Source organism: Haliotis asinina, chromosome 8 (assembly GCF_037392515.1).
Source record: "Haliotis asinina isolate JCU_RB_2024 chromosome 8, JCU_Hal_asi_v2, whole genome shotgun sequence".
NCBI classification, from domain to species: domain Eukaryota; kingdom Metazoa; phylum Mollusca; class Gastropoda; order Lepetellida; family Haliotidae; genus Haliotis; species Haliotis asinina.
The window spans coordinates 43,315,688-43,336,873 of record NC_090287.1 but is presented as its reverse complement, the minus strand read 5'-3'; the positions used below and the strand labels follow the sequence as shown (position 1 = coordinate 43,336,873).

The following is a 21,186-nucleotide window of genomic DNA, read 5'->3' as shown; positions in this document are numbered from 1 at the left end:
TGGCACCTCCTTAAGGGGTAGATAGGTTTTAACAGCCAAACCTTTCATCGCTTCTGTATTTCTTATTACGTCTCTATCAGTTGAATTCTCTACTAGAATTCCTCACTACGCATGCATAAACATTGAAATCTTAGCTTAGTTGCGACCATACATTAAATGAAAGTTATATTCATATTCATTATATTCTCTTCTTATCATGATACCCCATGGCTTAATCCCACACCTCCCAAAGGCCCATTGCCACATTGATAAATCAGGACAATGTAATTTGATTTTCGCACTGGAGTGGGTGTATTCATAATTACCAATATAGCTTTGGCAGATGAAATTTTCAAATTGAACTGTTACATGTATAAAGATAAAAAATTAGATATTAGTCTTTCGATAATTCCAAATATGTTTTCATTTTCAGACTGCCATTAAACCAAGTGTCAGTTATCGATCTTGCTGCTGTAGATATTGACGGTGATGCAGTTTATTGTGAGGCAGCTGCATTCGTTACAGCTGGAGGTATATCACCAACGCCAAATGTTACTATTCATAAGGTACTTTTCTTTCTCCACTCATTGTTTCACTATATATGTTATGACACCATGTGCTTGCTAGATTTGTACTCGAACCGCCTTTGTAAACCCGAAAGTGCTTACAATACCGTCATAGTGACATATCTTTGAATCAACCGGAAAATAATCACATTTTCTATCTGGCTCCCGCACATTTGGGTTTCATTTTACAAATCTTTATACTTACTTACAATAATGAAACGGAAATGTCACTGCAACATTGTCCTGTTGTGTTCTAACAGTTCATAAATGTTGATAGTGATGGGTAACCATGGCCAACTGTAAGTATGTACATTTTGAACAAACTCGTCAGCTATCGGTCCTATACATTTTCAGTGTCTGTCCCTAAAGTTATTAAGCACTCTCAGGTGTGTGTCAACTCTGTTTATATCTCCATTCTATGGTTTTGCCCACATCAATCGCAGTATAGCATGGCTAGGTTATCTTGAGTGGCATCTATATTCAGAGTTTCTATAATGTCTTTGAAACTATTATTAATGTTGGTTTCCGTTTTTCAGAAATTAGAACGGGCCTTTGTTGACAGTTAATGACTTTGGAAGGGGCACTTTATTTTAAACACTGAAAAGCATTTGCATCATACTCATCATAATTATACGCTTGAAAACTGGACTTTATCATACAATATAACACACGATATCACAACCCATTGGTGTTTGAACACGACCCTGAATAAGGGCAGTACAGCAGAAGATACTTAGAGATGGAAAGTGTTTCACTGACCAAAGTGGATTGTTTTCTTCCTAAGATCATGGTCATGCTTGTTGTTGTTGACAAACGGAGCCATGCTGCGTTTAGACAGTACAACTGTCTGGTAGAGGTAGGAGGGTTGTTTGGGAAACATTGGTGGCAACCCGACTGGCCAGATCTGAAGGGATGGCGTTCTTCCAACTGTTTTGTTAACGTTTCCACGGGTGTCGTTGAGCTCGACAACGGTGCCGTATAAAATGTTATAAAATGTGTACGAAAATGGCCAGTCCGCCTGCCACGTGTAAAAACCAGTTCAGTCGGAACTACCGATCTGGAGACGGTCTAATCTGCCACAGACACAACACTGTTTGTAATGTAGTAATGACGACATCGATTAGGTGGTGAGTCTAGGGCATTCAGTGTCATTTTCCATACGGTGAATGACAATCTGAAATTATCACTCTGTGAAATCGCGACACAGTGTTCTTTGAGAAGTTATGAGTAAGCACATTGTGCTATTCTTGTTGATATGATGAATGTAATACCACAAATGGTATACGTACATTTCCATCGAATAGCAGTGTGTAGTACTTGTGGAGAACATTGAGTATGCAGTGACGTTGTGTACAAACATTATTTGTCCCTGGTATTCGCGGACCAATGCTTCTAAATGTGACTGTTCCAGGATACGTTAGTTCCACTGTCCAGCTGTGTAGAGATTTACACGCAGGCGTCAACCGTTCCATCACTCCAAAGATATGTTTTATGTGGGGAGAGGTCTGAAGTAACAGCCTGCCTGACAGTACAAGAATGATAACATGGCTATGGTTTTTGTTACAACATGTGCATCATATAACCAGGCAAGCTTATGAACAGTCATTCTGCGCTTTTCACACACAAACACTATGTGCGTTGATACGATAGACCTAACAGATAATGAATACTCCAGCTTTATCGACCGAAAAGGGAGACTTGACTGATCCCAAAAACTTCCGCCCTATCACGTGTTTGAATACTCAATATAAATTATTCACGGGGTGTTTGACAAACCTCGTGTCATCTTACTGCTCGTCCAATGAGATAATTTACAGAGAGCAGAAGGGGGCAAGAAAGGGATGTTGGGGGTGCGAGGATCAACTTCTTGTACAGATAATGATTTTGGAAGAGGCTAAAACATACCACCGCAACCTCTCCATGTGCTGGATAGACTACAAAAAGGCATACGACTCTGTCCCTCACGAATGGATTCTGAAGTCTCTTTAGTGTATTGACCTCCCTGACCGACTACTTGATTTACTCAAGTCTTTAATGAGTTGCTCGTCGACTCAACTTGAGATGTACTCGCAAGGAGAGGTGCAGACTTCAGAATCTATTCCAATCAGAAGGGGAATTTTCCAGGGGGACGCCTTCAGTCCTTTGCTTTTTTGTCTGTCTCTAAATCCTTTGAGTTTCCTGCTCAATAGGGAGGAAGGTTACCTCCTCAGCACAGATCCCCAACACCTCTTACTCATCTCCTCTACATGGGTGACATCGAGCTCCTTGCCAAATGAGAGACCAATTTGAAAGAACAGGTTCTCCTTGTCGAGTCCTTCTCTAACGATATTGGCATGGCATTTGGACTCGACAAATGTAATACTCTCCATTTGAAACATGGCAAGGTAACTAATGATGGATCGGTAAGGTTATAAGGGGGGAGACGTTATTGAGCATCTTGTGGAAGATCAGGCCTACACCTATCTTGGAATGCAAGTTCGAGACAAGCTCCAGAATGCCCAAATTCAAGATAAACTTTGGGCCGTGTATAAATCTCGTTTAAAGAAAATCTGGGACTCCAGCTAACAAACATGATCTTGTCCTTTTTGATAAAGCCAATGAAATTATTTATATCATAGAATTTTCTGTCCCTTTTGACAGCAATGTGATTGGCAAGATTCAGGAAAAGCATGATAAATATGCAGACCTCGCCTTTGAAATGTCTCGCTTGCATCCCAAGTACACTGTCGGCAGGCTCCCCATTGTTCTAGGTGCCCTTGGTTTGGTACCTCCTGATCTGTTAGCGCAGATCAAGAGAGTGCCCGGGTTCTCCACCGGGAGCGCAGCCCTTCTGACAATCTGGGTAATGCAGAAGGCTGCAGTGTTGGGGAGCCTCCATATTCTCTGGAAAGTTCTTGATGGGTTCGACTAGGCAGTGCTTCCTGGAAGAAGTCCCATTCGGTCCTGAGCTGATGATGAGCTTGACCAGCCTGACTGTGCCAGGATCACCCGAACCCTCTCTGCTGCATTTCAATCTTAATCTGTAAAATAATAATAATTGGAGACTAGTACATCACTGAGTACTCTTGATTTGCAATCAGATTTGGTTGCAGGTTTGGCAAACGTAGTGTCAAGACAACTGTTTCAGTTGGAAGCGTCGATGTGCTTGTTAGTAATGCTATGGCAAGGCAAAACATTTTGACTGAATCTTTGGAAGAAAGTCAAGGTACATATTTCCCCCATGTGCTGTGACTCGAGCAATATGAAACGTCTGCCAGAAAAAGTCCAACTGAAAATGGCTTTTCTTTCACAAAGAACTCGTTTTGATGTATGTTTGTGGTGTTTCTTTTAAGTCACTCACTAGTGGTGAGTTTGTGCCCAGGTACTCTTTCTCATGGTCATTTGGGTCTTGAAACATTTTCTGATGAGATCTTGCTCTTTCATTTTCATATAATCATTTGGCCATGTATGAATTTGAAAATGGAGAGTCAGCTCTTAATTCCAAAAAATGATAAGGGTTTACCGTTTCAACACTGAGGAGTTGGAATTGGGGGTCTTGACCATCAGCAGCAATTAACAGCTAGACCGCGTGGGTCGCTTGTAGAACACTGACCACTGTTACAATTATGCAACACCACGATACAGACAACCGCATGGATTGCAGGGAATGCATTCATCATTGGTAGCATAAACTGCACGGTCAGAGGTACAACTACCCATGCTTCATAACAGCCGATTGTCACAGCACACATTCGGCCTGATACACTTTTGCCAATAATTTATCTGACCTTGCTGTTTTCTGGAATCCATGCCAGCGATGACGTGCCAAGAAGAATTTGTGACAGATACAAAGGTTGGAAGCTCCCCTTTCCAAACATGATTTCCACGTTGCATATTTCAGGGAATGCCCAATTAGCTGCAGAAGTCCTGGTCCACGACTTTATCTTATTGAAAGAGACAGGCATCGGCTTAAACGTTCAACAGCAAACGGAAACGCAAGCAGCCACAGTAATCTTTTCAAACCAAACCTGAGTGACTTCAATGAATGACTTGCCCATCAAGTATCTAGATCGCCTGTGATGCTCATCACTTCATGATTAGGACAAACAACACAGACTTACCTTTAACATCGCTTTCATAAGAAAAGGATTTGTGGTCAGCATTTCAGATCTGAACATCCTGAGCAGGAACTACCTAAGACGACCAACCACGTTTCTTTTTATATTTTGGGATGGAGTGCATATGACCCTCACACAGACAAGTTTTATAGGGATTCTATGAACTCCACAGATCTACAGGAAGCATATCCCTACGTCCATATTCAAACAGACATCAACATCCAAGAGATGAGAGCAGTATCATTAGTTATCTTACTTTTACACATAAATGTCGTTTTCTGATTTTCTGGAAATCGATGGAAGGGATGGCTACGAAAAGATTTGCCTCGCATTCCAATAAATTATTTTTACCAAAATGTAGTCCCTGTGAATATTAAGAAGGCGCATTACACCGCGGCGACTTTGCTAACATAATTCCTGCTTGTAAAAAACAGCATGGTGTAAGATTCGAATCGTTTGATTCAAACAGGTTGGGTGAAGTGTACGACCCGATGTCCACGCTTCAAACAGTTCAAAGTCAACAGTGAGACATTCAGTAAGATGGATACCTTGTTCAGTGGTTCCTCGGGGCCAATGGGTTGACGTACCCGCGATGTTTTCTTCGCGCTCAATGAACATTATCAAACATCAAGGGTACATCAACCCATGCCCCTCTCGGGACCAGTGAACAAATTGTAATATCCCGCACTGGGGACTAATCCTTAGGAAATCCCCCCTAACAGTTGCCATGAACAACGGCCTTGTACTTGCTTGTGACTACAGATTCAGAGGTCCTCGTGGAACTTACGGAAGAACTGTACGAAGTAGTGGACAGTCCGGAATGCAGTAGTTTGACCAGACACATCTCAGTGAAGATCAACCTGCAGATGCTCTAGCACGCCCGAAAAAGAATAATTTTGTTATATCTGCCAGAAAATGCTCGGAACCATAGATGTTCAGCATCACTGAAAATTATATTTTGCCTGAAATCAAAATATCATGTTTGAGCAACCCTGGGGCCAGACATAAAACAGTCATCATTGACAATGGGTTTATATTAAACCAGTGTCTAGACTTTCCAAGCTGTCTTAGTGCTAAGATGAATATCTTAGTGCTAAGGGAGCTTCGAAGATCTAAACCATGCAGGTTAGGTATCTGATAGTTGTGATACCAGAAGTCTCTCATGCCGCATGTAGTTGTGCCTTATACATATGGTCGACTACAACTAAATATGGATACTGGTTGTGTCCAGTCAGGAATATGACTTGGTCTTCATTTGAGTGGACGAGATATTAAACGGAAGTGACGTCATTACGAAACCGGAAATAACGTCAGTGTCCACAGTGTTTGTGAGTTGTGTGGTTGTCTTCCTAATCTGGGCTCTCTCAGTCTACCAAGCCTATCAGGGATTCCATAAGCAAGTGTTAGAGGACATATTCATAAGGATTTGGAAGTATTATCAAGAAAGACAATAATTCTACTTGAGGTAGAGTCATGACAATACTTCCCATGGAAATCCCAACGAAAGCACCCTAAGACACAGTATGAGGGTTGCGTGCTTGAGGGGTACGGATTGCGCTTGGGTAGACCACTAGCAAGAAAGACAACACAAGAAAATGGTGTTTTAAGAATTGCTAAAAGTAATACCTGTCGATCAGCAAATAAGGTCATTAAGTGTGTGAAGTATTTTGAGAATTTTTAACATAGTTCATAATGCTACAAATGAAACACCTTGCACAACCCATTTTCAATAGATATCATTTCTCAAAATGTCTTTTCCGGTTTGTTTATTCAGTAAGTAGTTGTATTTTAATGATATTTACTGAAGTTATGTTAACATTGTTGTGGACAAACGTTGTGGCTGTATTCTTATATTTTTTTTCTTTCAGAACTGTAGAATTGAGATCACTGCATTTGAATCTCTTGGTTTTACCAACAATGGATCTAGTGCATTGGCTATCACTGTGGCTGACTATAACCGCAACACTATCTCTGTTGGGGGATCCACTCTCAAGCCATACTTCAAATATCTTAGCCAAATATCCATACAGGTAAGGGTAAGGCTTAGTTAGGAAGAGAGTCAGTGTCCCAGAATGTTAGTTGTGTTATATACTGACGGGTAAAGTAACCGTGCATAACACGGAATTGCATAAAATAAAAGTTATTTGAGAATTTAGTAAAATATAATGCAAAATAAACATGGAGTTTGAATCTGATGTGACGAACTTACGTCATATCAAGGCGTACAGAAAGTCAGTGTCTCCGTGTGGCCAGACAGTTTGTTGTCCATCAAAGCACGATCTCATATCAGTGGTGGTGTTTTCAACATAATGAAAACACGAGAGATTTTCCTCGGAAGGATTTGACTGCGTTGTTTGATTTAGTTTGACGCTGTACACGTCGCTTCATTTACTCCCAGACACCCCTGGTAGCCCAAAAGGGAATCGTTGCCAAGTTTCTTCAACATATCACCCTTGTACAAGTGAGAATTTACAGACTGAATAAAATCAGAAGACTGAACCTTTAGCATTTTCCGTTGGGCAATTTTTGCGAACCAATTATGCAACAAGAAGAATTTAACTAGGCTGATCCACATGAATTCTGTCATGACCTGGCTGTTTACGTCATGAAAGTAAAGTGAAATGTGATAGGTCATGGATCTCCTCTTTGAAAAAATATGAGAATCATGAAATGTAAAAGTTAACACCAAATATTTGCAAAATGAATAGACCAAACATAAGACTTGACATCCATTCATAGAATGAAAGTTTATATCTAACATTTAATACGAAAACCTAATCTCTAGTGTACACATGAAACATTTGTAAATGGAATCAATCCTTCGCATTCAAAGAACGCTGATTCATCGCCACGGATAATGCTTTCTCCCCAAGTCTACATACTATTATTCCTAAGTGCTCCCTAACTATTCGATATGATACTAGTATGCAATTAACTGTAGTATTGACCTTTAGAAATGCTTACACGAATGTTCTTTGTACCATACATGTTTGAAATCATTTGTTCTAGTTCATGATTGTCACAGTCAACATTTGGAATGGGCCTGCATTTGTAGATCCAACACCAGCAAATCAACATCGCTTTATAATTGATGCATACAACCCTCTGACCATCAGCCTGGCAGCTCAAGGATACAGGTACCATCTAGCGTCATAAACCACACCGAAGTTGGAATGTACGAGGGGATTATGCTTGCATTTGAACCTTGTCACCAACACAGTTTGTTAACCAGAGTTTCAGAAACATTTAAGCTCCTCTGCAAAACGTCCAAGTAAAGAATGTTATAGGAAGCGTGATACCATACCTTTCACACCATGTGATGTAAGTATAATGCATGTGGCGTCAGTATACGTATAATACATGTAATACAAAATGCACGTCTTGTTCACGTCTGATGCACATGTCCGTACATGTATGATGCATGTGCTCTCTGACCATGCACGATGTGCTATGTCTATGCACAAGCTGTCTGTTCACGTTGATGCATGTTCTATCTGCACATGTATGATGCACATGCGGTCTGTACATGTATGATGCTCGTGCTGTATATATGTATGATATGTGATATATGATGTACATGATGTCTGTAAATGTATAATGCACATATTGTCTGTAAATGTATCGTGCACGTGCTGTCTGAATATATGTATGATGCTCGTTCTGTCTGTATATATATGACGCACCTGTTGTCCGTATATGCATATGATGTCTGTACATGTATGATGCATATGATGTCTGTACATGTATGATGCATGTGTATATAAGTATGACGTGCGTGTTCTCTGTATATATGTATCATGCACGTGACGTGCTGTCTGTATATATGCTTGTATGTGGGTAATCGTGGAAGACAATTCAGATCTGGACAATATACAACATGGCAATAGCTGTGGAGATTTCGATAGACAGCAGGATTGACACATCTTGTGCAAGGACAGATATTTACAATCTCATTTCATGTTAATAATCAACATTCTCAGGTGACACAAAGTTTCAACGACGCCATCTGCATATTCCTGGTCCTACCATGGATGGACCTCGGAGTCAGAATCACACGCCCGGCGAACATGATAATATAAAGAACATGCCACGCCAACATGTCCCATAGGATGCTGTGTCTCTGACAAAGCTGGACATATACTGAGATGTTGATCTGTATCATTAAATTCATTACATAATATTAATCTACATGTCATATTCATATTTGACATAAGTGACACACTGACCGTTATGGGTGGGAAATGGCTGTGTTCCCGGAAGAGACCTCAAGTACACTCATGATCTGTGCCAAGAGATCAGGAGGCACCACATCAAGGGCACCGAGAACAATGGGGTACTTGACGTTAGTGTTCTTGGGATGCAAGTGAGACATTTGCAGGCGAGGTGCGCATATTTGTCAACGTTTTCCTGTACCTTGCCAATCACTCCGCTGTCAAAAGGGACAACAAATCTATATAATCCATAACATAAATGCATTCAGTATTTCTCTTGACAGGAGAAAGGAAGAAGAAGAGGAAGGTTGGTATGGATTCCTGGTACGCTACATATGGGCCTATTCCAAAGCAGCTTAAAAGTATCATTTTTCATGATGCCCTGGCAATGGTCTGGGTAATGCCATGGTAGGAGCTCTATGGTAATAGAAACAACGACAATATTTTCATGTTATATAACAGTCAGACATATCAACATAGCGGTCGCACATATCAACATGAACTGTTGGACGAACGATGTGTTTTCATCTGTCTGTCATCACAACATGAACAGAAAGTGAAAAAGAAAACATGCCACGACTGGGTGATTCTCAATGCAAATATGTAGTGGGCCGATTGACTCCACCTAACTGTCGCCGAGCACCATTACAAGATTATGGACACGTTATCAGATGCAGGGGTTGACTCATGCCCTGCCAATATCAATATGACTGTGTCGCAACCCCAACGCTGGACAGGTTCATCAGGGTTACTTATATGAGAGACTCACCACAACCACCTCTACTGCAACAACAGTACCTGGATTGCGTCAACCGTGACAGCGAGGAACCAGCTAATCACCGTATGTGTTCACATGAGATGAGCATCTTTCTAACAGATCAGCGTCCTCAGCCACCACGTTCCAGGTGTCAAGGTCATGACCACAGCAGTTGACCCAAGCTACTGCATTACGAGTAGATGAACGTTCATCAGGCATCATTTCCTAATCTGAACAATTCCATAGGCTGATTAGTTAACACGTGCTTCACTCATGCGCATTTATCTCACTGAAGTGGGGCTTCTCTCATGCACGTTTATCTCAATGAAGTGGAGCTTCTCTCATGCACGTTTATCTCATTAACCTGGGGCTTCTCTCATGCACGTTTATCTCAATGAAGTGGAGCTTTACACATGCATGTCTATCACAGTGAACCGGATCTTCACTTACCACCTGTTTAGCCTGCGCAGGGCCTCACTTATGCTTGCCTTTTAAAACAAAATTTACTTTTATTGTGATGACTAATTTATAGTTTCTGTGTTTTTAGAGCTGTCAACCAGTTTTACCTAACGAGTTTCCCAGTAGCAAACCTGAGTTTGGCGTCAGGAACTGGTGGAACCAGACAGGTGGTATGGCACCCGACGCAGGACGACATTGGTTCTTACATGTTGATGGTACGAGCTTCAGACATCAACGGGTAGGTCCCTTCTTTCAGACAATTTTCATTGTAAACAAGTGAATAAGAAACTATTGTGTCACACATTGTGTCGTTGTTGAGAATAGCGTGAATGGTCAAGGCATATCTTCAGATCCACGTGGTATTGACAAAATTGACAAATGTGTGAGCGGTCAGAGCCCATGGGCTCAAACAGAAGGCGTAATGAAATGGTGTGATGAAATGATGCCAAGCAAAAAGATAAGATAAGATAACTGAACACTTTATGTTCCAGTGGGAAATTTAGACTACATCATGAATTAATATAAATAGTAATTCATAAAAAATACTAGAGGTAAAAAAAAAGTAACAGCCGTAGTCAAGGTCAGAACTGCAGAAATGTATAAGACAGAATTGCTCACTGAAATAAAAATATATTACAATCAAAACCGTGAATGCAGGATAGGATAAACGACTGTCAGGCTAAATCCCAGGGGCTCTCTTCGTTTTCTAATATATGTCCGGCACTCATTCTGTGTCCGTTTTTTTTTTTTTGGTAAGATATATTGACCTCTTGCACATATTTAATGACCAACTCTCAACTCGTACACCAAGCCAAAGTTGCATGCAGTGCAATAAACACACGAAACAGCAACCTCCCACCCCAAATCACTCCAATATGAACTTACAGAATGACCTGTTTGAGTGGCATTTTAGAAGCTTAGGTGTACAAATAGGAAAATTTGTTGTGGTTAACAACTTCTTCACTGCGTGATTGCGACGTTTCGATACTGATTCTTGTACCGTTGTCAAGCTTATGTTTATACAACTGATTGGGCTTGGTAGAGGAGTGCATCACAAGCAGATGGAATGAAATATCCTTGGTCACGGTTGATGGTTTCGGTGAGCTTGCGTTTGGTGAAGTCCGTTTGGTTGTTGGCTGGGATTGTGATGTCAGACCACTCTATTTGATGATTAGGGTTTTGTGGTCCGAAGTGGCTGATTTGCTGTCCGAATTAGTAGCGGAGCTGCGATGTTCTTGGACTAGGTTTTTGATGGGTCGTGATGTTTCGCCAATGTAGCTTTGTCCACAATCACAGTTTATTTTATATATAACACATTTCGTTGTTGTTGTTGTTTTCTTCCGTTAGCATGGAGGAGGTTGTTGAGACTAGGGACGCTGAGAAGGTTGTATCAATGTTAGCTTGTTGTTTCACGAGCCGGCCGATATTTTCACCAAACGCAAGCTCACCGAAACCATTCACATCAAACGCCACAAGCCCGCTATCAACCGTGACCAAGGGTAATTCATTCCATCTGCTTATGATGCACTCCTCTACCAAGCCCAATCAGTTGTTTAAAGATCTCATCCTCCACTGTAATTCATTCATTGTAACCCCCTTTATTTGTACATGGCTGGCTTCCATTCACTATCCTATGTGTACTAACTGACTTCTCCAGCTCTCTGCTTCTCCAATCATGGCATTATGTTGCTCCGGTTGTCAATTCAGTTTTCTTTGTATACGAAGGCACCTAACCCGCAGAGCCAAAGAAAGCGTAATCCCAAATATAACATATGACGAACCTGTTCTTAGGGGGAAAATACTGAGGTGTACGTAGATTACATTATGGGTAGGGATGACAGCAACACAGAAAAGTTAAACGAAAAACAGAAATCTCAATGCTCCATTCCTTGCTCCAAATTCCATTCCTTACACCAACGTCCTTGATTCACCACATTTGTAACCGAGTATTACCATCTAAAACGTGAGATTTTGTTGGAAGATTTTCTGCATTACAAGCACCAAGTGATTACCAGCCCCTTTTAGTTCATAATATTCAGTATAATTACAAGTGACATGTTGTATGATCATATCGAGGAAAGGAGACTTTGTCTGTTTCTGTGCATGTGCTGTTTCATTAAACACCTCTCCTGTCTCACGTACAGTGGGTATATATATGTACCAATACCTCCATCTAACCGTTGATTGCTTTGTCCTGGAACCTGTTTTTGAGGCAACAGGAAACCTGAAAATCGGGGACGTCTCAAAAGGAGGCCCTACCGCTAGAAAACTTTGGCGGTCTGGTACGGAACTGATACTATATGAGTCATTCTCAAAAGTTGCAGCTATTTGGTGTACAAATGACAACATAATTCAAATAAAAATAATCAATCACTATTTTTACACATGGCAAACTACATTGTTAAGGTTCACATATCAACAATACTTGAGGCTTAATTATGTTCAGACTAATTAAACTAATTAGGTTAAAGCCACAATGTCTTTCCTGTAACAACAGTAATGCTTATATTTTTCTTAAGAATGCATTGATACCTAAAGATATTGCATTGTAAATTCTACCTTACCTGTTATTTTGTTACACACACTTTAAAATTCAGTTCTATGATTGCATGTTTATGAAATAAACCTGATCTACACTGTGTCAGATGAAAAAGTGAAATCTGCAGGTACTTTTCAGTGTTCTTGATATCCCCTCAACTGTCTGTCATAATAAAGATATTGCACTGATGGAGATTTGAAGAGAATATTTTGATATTTCTGATTGATTTCTGACAGTGTCTTACTCTTTAGATCATAAAACATTTACTTTCAAGTCCTGTTATATGAAAGACAGTATCGTTATGCCAAAGACAATCTATGTTACTGGAAAGAAAATATTTGAAATAAATTTGAAAAACTATTTAATTGTAACAAAAATCTTTGATCTATCTGTAATGAAAGAAAGAGTTCTTTGCATGTTACCCTCAGAAGTATAGTAAGTGTTACATGTTATATCCATATCTCCAAATAAAGTGACTAACAATGACATGTTTGTTACAGAGAAGACAATTCGATGGTATATTCAGTTAGGATAAGAATAAATCAGTGGCATTGAAGATAAGGTTCATATCAATCAGTTTCTAAAAGTATTGTTTTTACCATACTTGTAGATCAAAATATATAGCCTATATTTTAGAACTTTGCCAGTAGTATAGGGAATGATAGTTCTGGACCACTTTCAAGAAATGTCTCTACAAAGCCTTATTTAATAAATAAGGCTTTGGTTGGGTCATTAGCTCTTGCTACTATTACCCCTACTACAAAAAAGTTGGCGGTAATTACTGTGCCTTGGTAGGAGGTAACACTGTGCCGTACGGTACGATCAATAATTCTTCTCTTACAAATCCCCTACCCGGCCCATCCCTCAAGTAGTACAAGTTAGGTTCGTCGGCTTTCATATCCACTTTATCTATGTTGTAAGTTTTGACTGACCATATAGGATCGGTGGCTCGCTTACGGCTATCGCCCTCGTGTTCCCCCGGCTGGTATAGATACCTCACTAGGGCCCTATCTGGTATTTGTTTCTCCTTCCCACGCAATGGAGCGGCCGACTCTGCAACTATTGATTTTAGTTTGATAGCGTCTGCCGGTTTCTTACCGGTGAGACGGGTGACTTCATGGTTGATTGCCGACACCACCTTGGGTAACCTCGTGACCCATTCAGTCGATCGTTTTCCAGGGGTGGTCATCTCCCTAGCATACTGATAGCCGAACAAGCGCTCAGCCAAAGTTCTATTAAATCTCTCAACTATGGCTTGGCTGCGATGGGCTCCGGCCGTGCCACGCCTGACCTTTGTATCGTGTTTGGCTAGCAGTTGTGACACGGCACCCATGAACTCCCGTCCGGGGTCAACTTGCAGCTCTGTTGGCCACGTCAGTGGGCTGCGTTTGTATATGCGTTCAAATCCTCTGGCTACCTGGGCCGAATCTTTCGTGGTCAAGGGTTCGGCTTCCTTGTAACGACTGGCTACATCCACTACGGTTAAGGCATACTTGTACCTCTTGTCGTGGGGTAGGAACAGTAGGTCTGCCTGGTGAATGCTATTAGGTATGTTAATACCGAACCTCCTTCTAGGCACGTAGCGTGGTGCCGGCAAATAGATCTGGCACAGGGCTTGTTTTTCAAGCCACGCTTTGGCTTCCTCCGGGGGTACTCGCGCTAGTTTAGCTAGCTTATCTACTGCGTTAGCTCCTTTCCAGTACCCACGCGGGCTGTAGTAAATAGCCTCAAATTTTTTCATGTCCATACGCGTATGTGTTTATTCCATCAATAGCTATCCAACGTTTCGTGTCCATAGGCGACAGGGACGTCTTGTTTATAGTCAGTCCGTATATCTTATGCCCATCACTTCTAAGTGTGTTCATTTTATGTCTAAAGGTACGGGTCTTGAACAGGGCTTCCTTGAATCTAGCGTGTTTGATGTGTTGTTTCACCACATACTTCTTAACCCCCTTAGCCTTCCGGATCTCACTATTGTCGGCTTTCAGTATGGAGTACATCTTAGGTCTCAAACCTATGTACTCGGCTATGGGCGTGCCAGCACACTCGTCCTTCATCTTACCTAGGACCTTTTTATTTACCGTGCTGTGTAGGGTATGGGTCTTAGGGTAGTCGCTGGTGTCGTATAAATCGAGGTGTTTTTTCATGTCCTCGTACACGTCCTCGGTTCGAATCTCCATCAGCAGGGAATCCGTGTCAGTGTACAGCACTTCACACCTGTCGCCGTACTGTTTCTTGAGCTCGTTGTAGTAAAAGTCGTACATCAGGTGTTTGGATAAATCGAGGATGCTCATCCCCACGTAAACAGGCCGGTTGAATTTTATGTGGCTTTTCTTCATGTGTATGGCAACCAGGTTGTCTGTAAATATTTTATTACGGTTGAATGCCGGACTGGCTATCAATTTCCTGAGCTTGTCTTCCTCACTAGATCTAACCAGCTTCACGGTTACGCGTTTCCTCAGGTTTTCCATAGTCTTACCAAACACCGAGTTATTCATGAGCTTGTAGAGATTTTTCTCAAAATCACTGGTTGCTTTTTTTCGTAGGTCTGTGTTCATTCTGATGTAGGGCTCCATCCATGGGCTCTGGTCGAACATGAGCACCCTGTGTATTTTGGTCAGCCTCATACCCAACGACAGGTACAGCTGTAGGTTGCGATAGTGAACGATGTACTTGGTCTTATTCATTAAGTTAGGCACGAGTTTTTCAACGTCTGTCACACGACCACCTGACAAGTTATGTTGGTACTCAGACATCCAGTCTGCGTTAACCCTCATACGTTCGGGGGCCAGGGGGTAGCTGTTGTGCGATGTGTGTAATTCCTTGGGATACTCTAAGTCAACTTCGAGGATATACCCTTTGTTCGAATCTGGTGCGACCCCCATAACATCAACGTGGGGTACCCATTCGAATCCCCCTGTAGGTAGATACTGGCTCATGGCCCAGCCGTACAGGTTGTTTGCGTCGAGGTATAGAATGTGATTGGTTGGTTTGTTAGGATCGTAACCTTTCACGTATTGATTATTTGCTTTCGCGTATCGTTTGGATGCCATGGAAATCCCACCTCGCAAGCCTTTCTCAATGAATAGGTGCATGTCGTAATCTGTGAGCAATTCCAAATTAACTCCGGTCTTTTTAAGCAAGGCGTCCCACGACAGACCTGGGCTGGTGTAATACCATGCGGGGTCGAGTTTATACTGCTTTAAACATGTCTGCCGAAACGTTTCAAACACGTCGGCTAACAGCAGTACATCTGTCCTCAAGTACAGGTCGTGATAATCACCCAGGTTCTTACAACCCAGTTTATTCCATACGTTAGTCGCGTGCGAGTAATCATCTCGTGAGACGGACGCCTCATTCAGCTTGCTATAAAAGCAGTCAATAGGGGGTAGTCTGGTCTCGGTGAACTTGGCCCAACTATCCATGTACTCATAGGGGTACACACCCTTCCTCATAAGCAGGGGTCTAGTCTCGGCGTCTGTGTATCGATCGGTGATAGGGAAGGTATTGTTGGCCTTGACCAGACTGTCGAGTGACGACAGGAGGAACTGAAATGAGTCAATGAACCTAAGTCCGTTTAAGCTGAAGGAGATGTATCTTTCCATGTTGTTGGGGATGCACGTTATATTACCATCGATTTTCGCGATGGCCTGCATGATCAAGTGTGAGTCGTACCCTCTCAAGTTGTGAAAGACAACGGGGATGTTTATTGTCTTAGGGTTGATTTTAAGCTTGAGGTTGCACGCGTTGTGAGCGGCGCCTCTATACTTACCAGTTATGTGACAGTGATCTCTCACCGAATCACCGTTAAGTGGTGAGTCGCACACGTGACAGTTAGTGCTACTAGCGTGAGCTAGCCTGTCGGCTCGGGTCATACGCATGGGAGCGATTCTATACAATGCATTCCTAATAATTTTTTCTTCCTCCTGCAAACACTTTAGAAACCTTTCAGCCGCGTCAGGGCCCCTATACACTACCGGAGCTTTCGTTTCCCCGTCACAACGGACGACAATGTATCCAAACGAACAGGCTTTATGCTCTTGTGTCTTGTGGGTAAAGGTACCGGCGGCACCACTGGGGGTATCCCCCACAGCTAAGGCTTCGAAGTCGGCGTATATAATATAAGGTACAGACATTTGGTTCTTGTGGTTACTGAATTTTAGGATATTTTCACCTTCCTTAGGCATGTCGACTCGTATGGCCGTCTGCCCCACACCTTGGCAATCATCCCGGTGGGATTCTAATAAATCAGCTCGACTGAAACCGTGTAGGCATCGTACACAAAAGTGTTTTTCCCCAACGTGTTTCGACTGGTCGTGCAACAACCGGCTGAGATGTTTTATCCACGTGTAGTGATACTTTTCACCTCGCTGGATCATGAATATATTGATAACTTGGCGATCCTTCACCGGGCTGACCCTGTGTACTATTGTTGTGTTACCTTCGTGCCCAAAGACATTTATAGCCAGATTATTCTGTTTTTCTACTTTAGTGATCTGGGATATGGGGGTGGGTTCATCTATACCATCCCAGTTGAGCCCATCGTCTTGGGGATAGCTAGAAAGCCTATCTGAATGAGTGCCAGCTGGAAATAAGGCTGACCTGATAGCTAACCTCAGGCAATCGTTTCCTCTATTCTTAACGTTTACTATGGCATGTTTGTTCCTATAGTAGGGAGGCAAGGCTAGGTATGACCCGCCTCTGAACGGCACGTAGTTAGCTATGTCTAGATAGACATTATCGATTTTATCTACAGCCCACCCGGACCCCAAGTGTGTGTAGCGTTCTAGGTATTCTCGTATCTGCTGAAAACTGGTATCGATTGATGCGTCAATGGTCTCTGTATGTGTGGCGACCTCTTGTTGACCTCGGAAGTAAGGCTGAACATATTCAGTGGTACTCCCAACCTGCTTATCGAGCGACATTTTCACTGTGATCTGAAACTTGATACTTCCTAGGTTATTTAGTTCCTGGTTGACCTTATCAGCTATCAGAGGCTTGATATCTGTAATGTCTATGTTTCTATCAACGCGCATGCGCCAACCTCTCAAATAATTGCCTACGGCGTGCTCAGTGCGCACGAACTGTAGGTCAATAGCTCTATTCTGTCGTAATAATTCTAAAAGCTGTGGTTTCCTCATACGGGAATACCCGCCTAAACCCAAATCGTGTGCCTCGACTTTCAGTTGTTTTACAGTGGGACGTGCTACGGGGGCATGTGATAACAATGCGGTTAACCCGGCTCTCCCCAGGTTTGAATAACCCGTGTATCCAAGCTGTTTTGCTTGAGCTTTTAATTGTTTTACTGTAGGAGGGGCTTCTAAACCTAGTAATCTCAACAATGCTGACTTCCGCATTCTAGAATACCCGATGACACCTCTCTGTTTTGCGACCCGCTTGAGCTCGCTTACAGTAGACATCGTGTTTACACCTAAGAGAACTAATGTCTAATTGGTTCACAGTAACCTTAATAAAAAATATTTCATTCCAGAAGAGGCCAAACTCGGGCAGCCGGATCCAATTCTAGTAATTCTGTCAAATCGTCCCACGTACCTGGTAAAATATATAGTGTGGCTGTTTCAATCCAGCACTCGCCTTGGTTATAGTATTCACTTAGACTTGAAAAACGTTCTATATGGTATTGAGTCGCGATATCCCGCTCCCATTCGAAGGGGCGAGTATACTTAAAACCCTCTTTAATCCATACCACGTCCAATATTATCTTAAATCTGAAGCTTCCCCATAAAGCCAGTTCATATTTGAATATGTTTTTAATCACACTTTCCGCAGACATAGCTATACGTAGGTGTGTATAATCTCTAATTGGATTTTATCTTGAGCAGTCGCCTACGTTCTTTTATGTAGCCTTTTTTATTCTCGTAGATGAGTTGATGTCTGACTACGTTCGCTCCGTGAGCTTTACATAGACAGTAGTGTCCTTTAACCCCGATACCACACACAGAACACGTGTAGTTAGGACTTCCCATATGGAAACAACAGAACCCCTGATTCCTGCATTTCCTACCACAGGCCTCAGTCTTCCCCATAAGTATGTATTCGCATCGGTATGGAGCGGGTCTCATGTTTACTTATATAGGTATTTTAGTTTAATTGCTTCGCAACCAACGCAGTAGCTGCTATACCCAACACTATGAAGCCCAGTTCACGATTCATTTGTCCCTTGGATGGTGTGTAGTACTGAGCGAGTGTGGGTTTATTGAGCGGTTCCAATTGTTTACCAGTTAGTAGGTTGTATTCTTTCATTGCTTCATCGACATCGTTGAATGTTTGAACGGCATGGTTTTCACGCTGGAGTTGTTCGTTAATAAAATCGATCCTCTGGAGACGTTTTTTAGCGTACTCGGCCTGTGCTCTTTGTAATTTCTCAGTAGCGAGATCGTGCCGCTTCCTTTCTTCCTGTATTTCAGCCGCGTGATCATCTCGTAGTTTCGAGAAGAGGAAATTACTCCCGGAAAATGCCAGGGCATTCACTAACGCCCCACCGACCATCATAGCTACCGTGGCCATCCTATATTTATTTCATTATATTATCAGGTATTATTCCTTGTTTTACTAGGATGTCTTTTGTGGCCATCGCCATACCAAGGTTCATTATGAGCATACCCATATCCTGCAGGTTGAAATCTAGCTTGATAGTTGGTTGTTTAAGCACCATTTTAGTCAACCGAGCGTACCCTACGGCTAGACTGGCGACCACTGTGGCGTGGTATGCGTCGTTGACGAACGTTTTCCCCTCAGACATTATGTATATGATATAAAATATTAAAATTATAACATGATATGCGGGTCTACCGTGGGGGTGGGGGGCTCACTGTTGGGTGGTGGCTCACTGTGGGAGGGTACCCCCACGTATAACCACGAGATAGCCAAGGCAGCAGTTGCACCTACAGCCAACAACAGTCGGGTTGGGTTGGTCACTTTATGTTGGTTACACCACCGTTTTTTACCGGCAGCTACTCTCTTAGGATTCTTCTGCCTGGTTACTGTTTGTGAAGGGGTCACTTCCCTCACTGTGGGGGGTATCACCTCGGGAGGGGTTTCCCTCACTGGTTCCTGTGTCACCTCGGGAGCAGCATCCATCTATACTATTATTATTATTCTTTCTCTCAAATTGACAATGTTTTGCTGTGATAATCGCCGCCGTCACTGGAGCCAACAACATACCATATTTGTGGTACAGCCCGCAGCTGATAGAGCTCACGGCGTGTTCGATAAAAGGGTCTTTCTCGAGGTCTTCCCACAGGTAAAGTCGGCGCTCTGGTGGAATGGGAAAGAAGTATGACACAATACCGGTGTATATCTGGGTCATAGCCGATCCTATTGTCTTTGTCATTTCTGCTCCGAGCCGGGACTCGTATCTAGCGTACAGCTTATCGATTTCTTCGGCTGACATTTTGTGAATTTTATCCGGAGTGTAGTCTCCAAAGTAATGTTTGGCTTTGCCGCCAACAGCCAACGCCACCAGTTTCTCTCGCTTGTCATCAGTGGGGCCTGCCGGCGGCGTGGGGGAACCCTCCACAGATAATTGTTCGAGCAATTCCTCACACTCCATCTTATAATATAACAAGTAAGATTTAGTTTTAACTACATAATACCCGATACAGACAAAACACAGAGAAATGAAGGTTAAGTTGCACACGACAAATACTTCAAATATCATAGCTTTGCTTAGCTTTGCTTAGCTTTGCTTAGCTTTGCTTAGCTTTGCTTAGCTTTAGCTTAGCTTTGCTTAGCACACTATATATGCTACTGGTTGGTCGGTTTTTAGAACGAGCTTAGCGTGTTTAGTTTCAGCGAGCTGTTTCTTCACCCGTTCCCGTTCTAATTTACTCATCACATCGTTCTCTCTCAAACACTCCTCGAACGAATCCCTGTCCTTGCAGTGAAATAAGGCCACCCATCGCGTCTGCTCCCTGAGGTCTTTCAACACCGAGTTGAACTTCTGCGTTAGCACCCAGACGCTGTGATTTGCATGCCGGCCGGAGAAGGCCAGGTACGATAGCATGTCTCTCTTTTTTGTTATCTCGCGATTAGCGCTGCAGTCGTCCAGTATGAACAGCGTCGGTTCCCCTTTAAATTTCTCGTGAAGAGCTTTCAACCAGTCCTGCAGGCGTGTTCCAGGGTCGATTTTGTGTACGTCGGGGTCCGTCATCACCCAAGGTCGCGCGTACGTTTTATTCATGCTCAGAGTAGGGCACATGATAACGATGTTATCGAACACATCCTTGTAGTAACTCTCCAACATATCCAACACGAAAACGGTCTTCCCACAGCCAGTCTGCCCGCACACTATGGCGCAGTGTGGGTCAGTGGGTAGTTGTGGGTACCCCCGTGGGGTGTGGGGGAGACCCCCACTAGTAGATGGCTTGCACGAATCTCCCATTGTCTATATTAAGTTGCGCGTCCATAATAACGTACAGATATAATTTCAACTTACCAGCGGTTTGAGCCTTCTTAGTAATCTGGATGGTTATCCCTTCGCTGCCGTTATCTATACGGCGCCCGCTACCGTGCAGTTTATCATCATCCGTGGATCGCATGTCCAACCATAGGGCGT

General features: G+C 42.6%; 1 protein-coding gene across 2 annotated transcripts in view; it reads left to right on the top strand.

Annotated features, from left to right (window-relative positions):
* Positions 1–21,186, top strand: part of LOC137293536 (uncharacterized) — a 77,128-nt gene that overhangs the window by 25,714 nt on the left and 30,228 nt on the right. For both annotated transcript variants that reach the window (XM_067824151.1, XM_067824150.1), the window contains 4 exons: positions 413–545; positions 6,511–6,672; positions 7,652–7,779; positions 10,158–10,307. In XM_067824151.1, the coding sequence (XP_067680252.1) occupies positions 413–545; positions 6,511–6,672; positions 7,652–7,779; positions 10,158–10,307 (573 nt within the window). The remainder of the gene's footprint in view (positions 1–412; positions 546–6,510; positions 6,673–7,651; positions 7,780–10,157; positions 10,308–21,186) is intronic.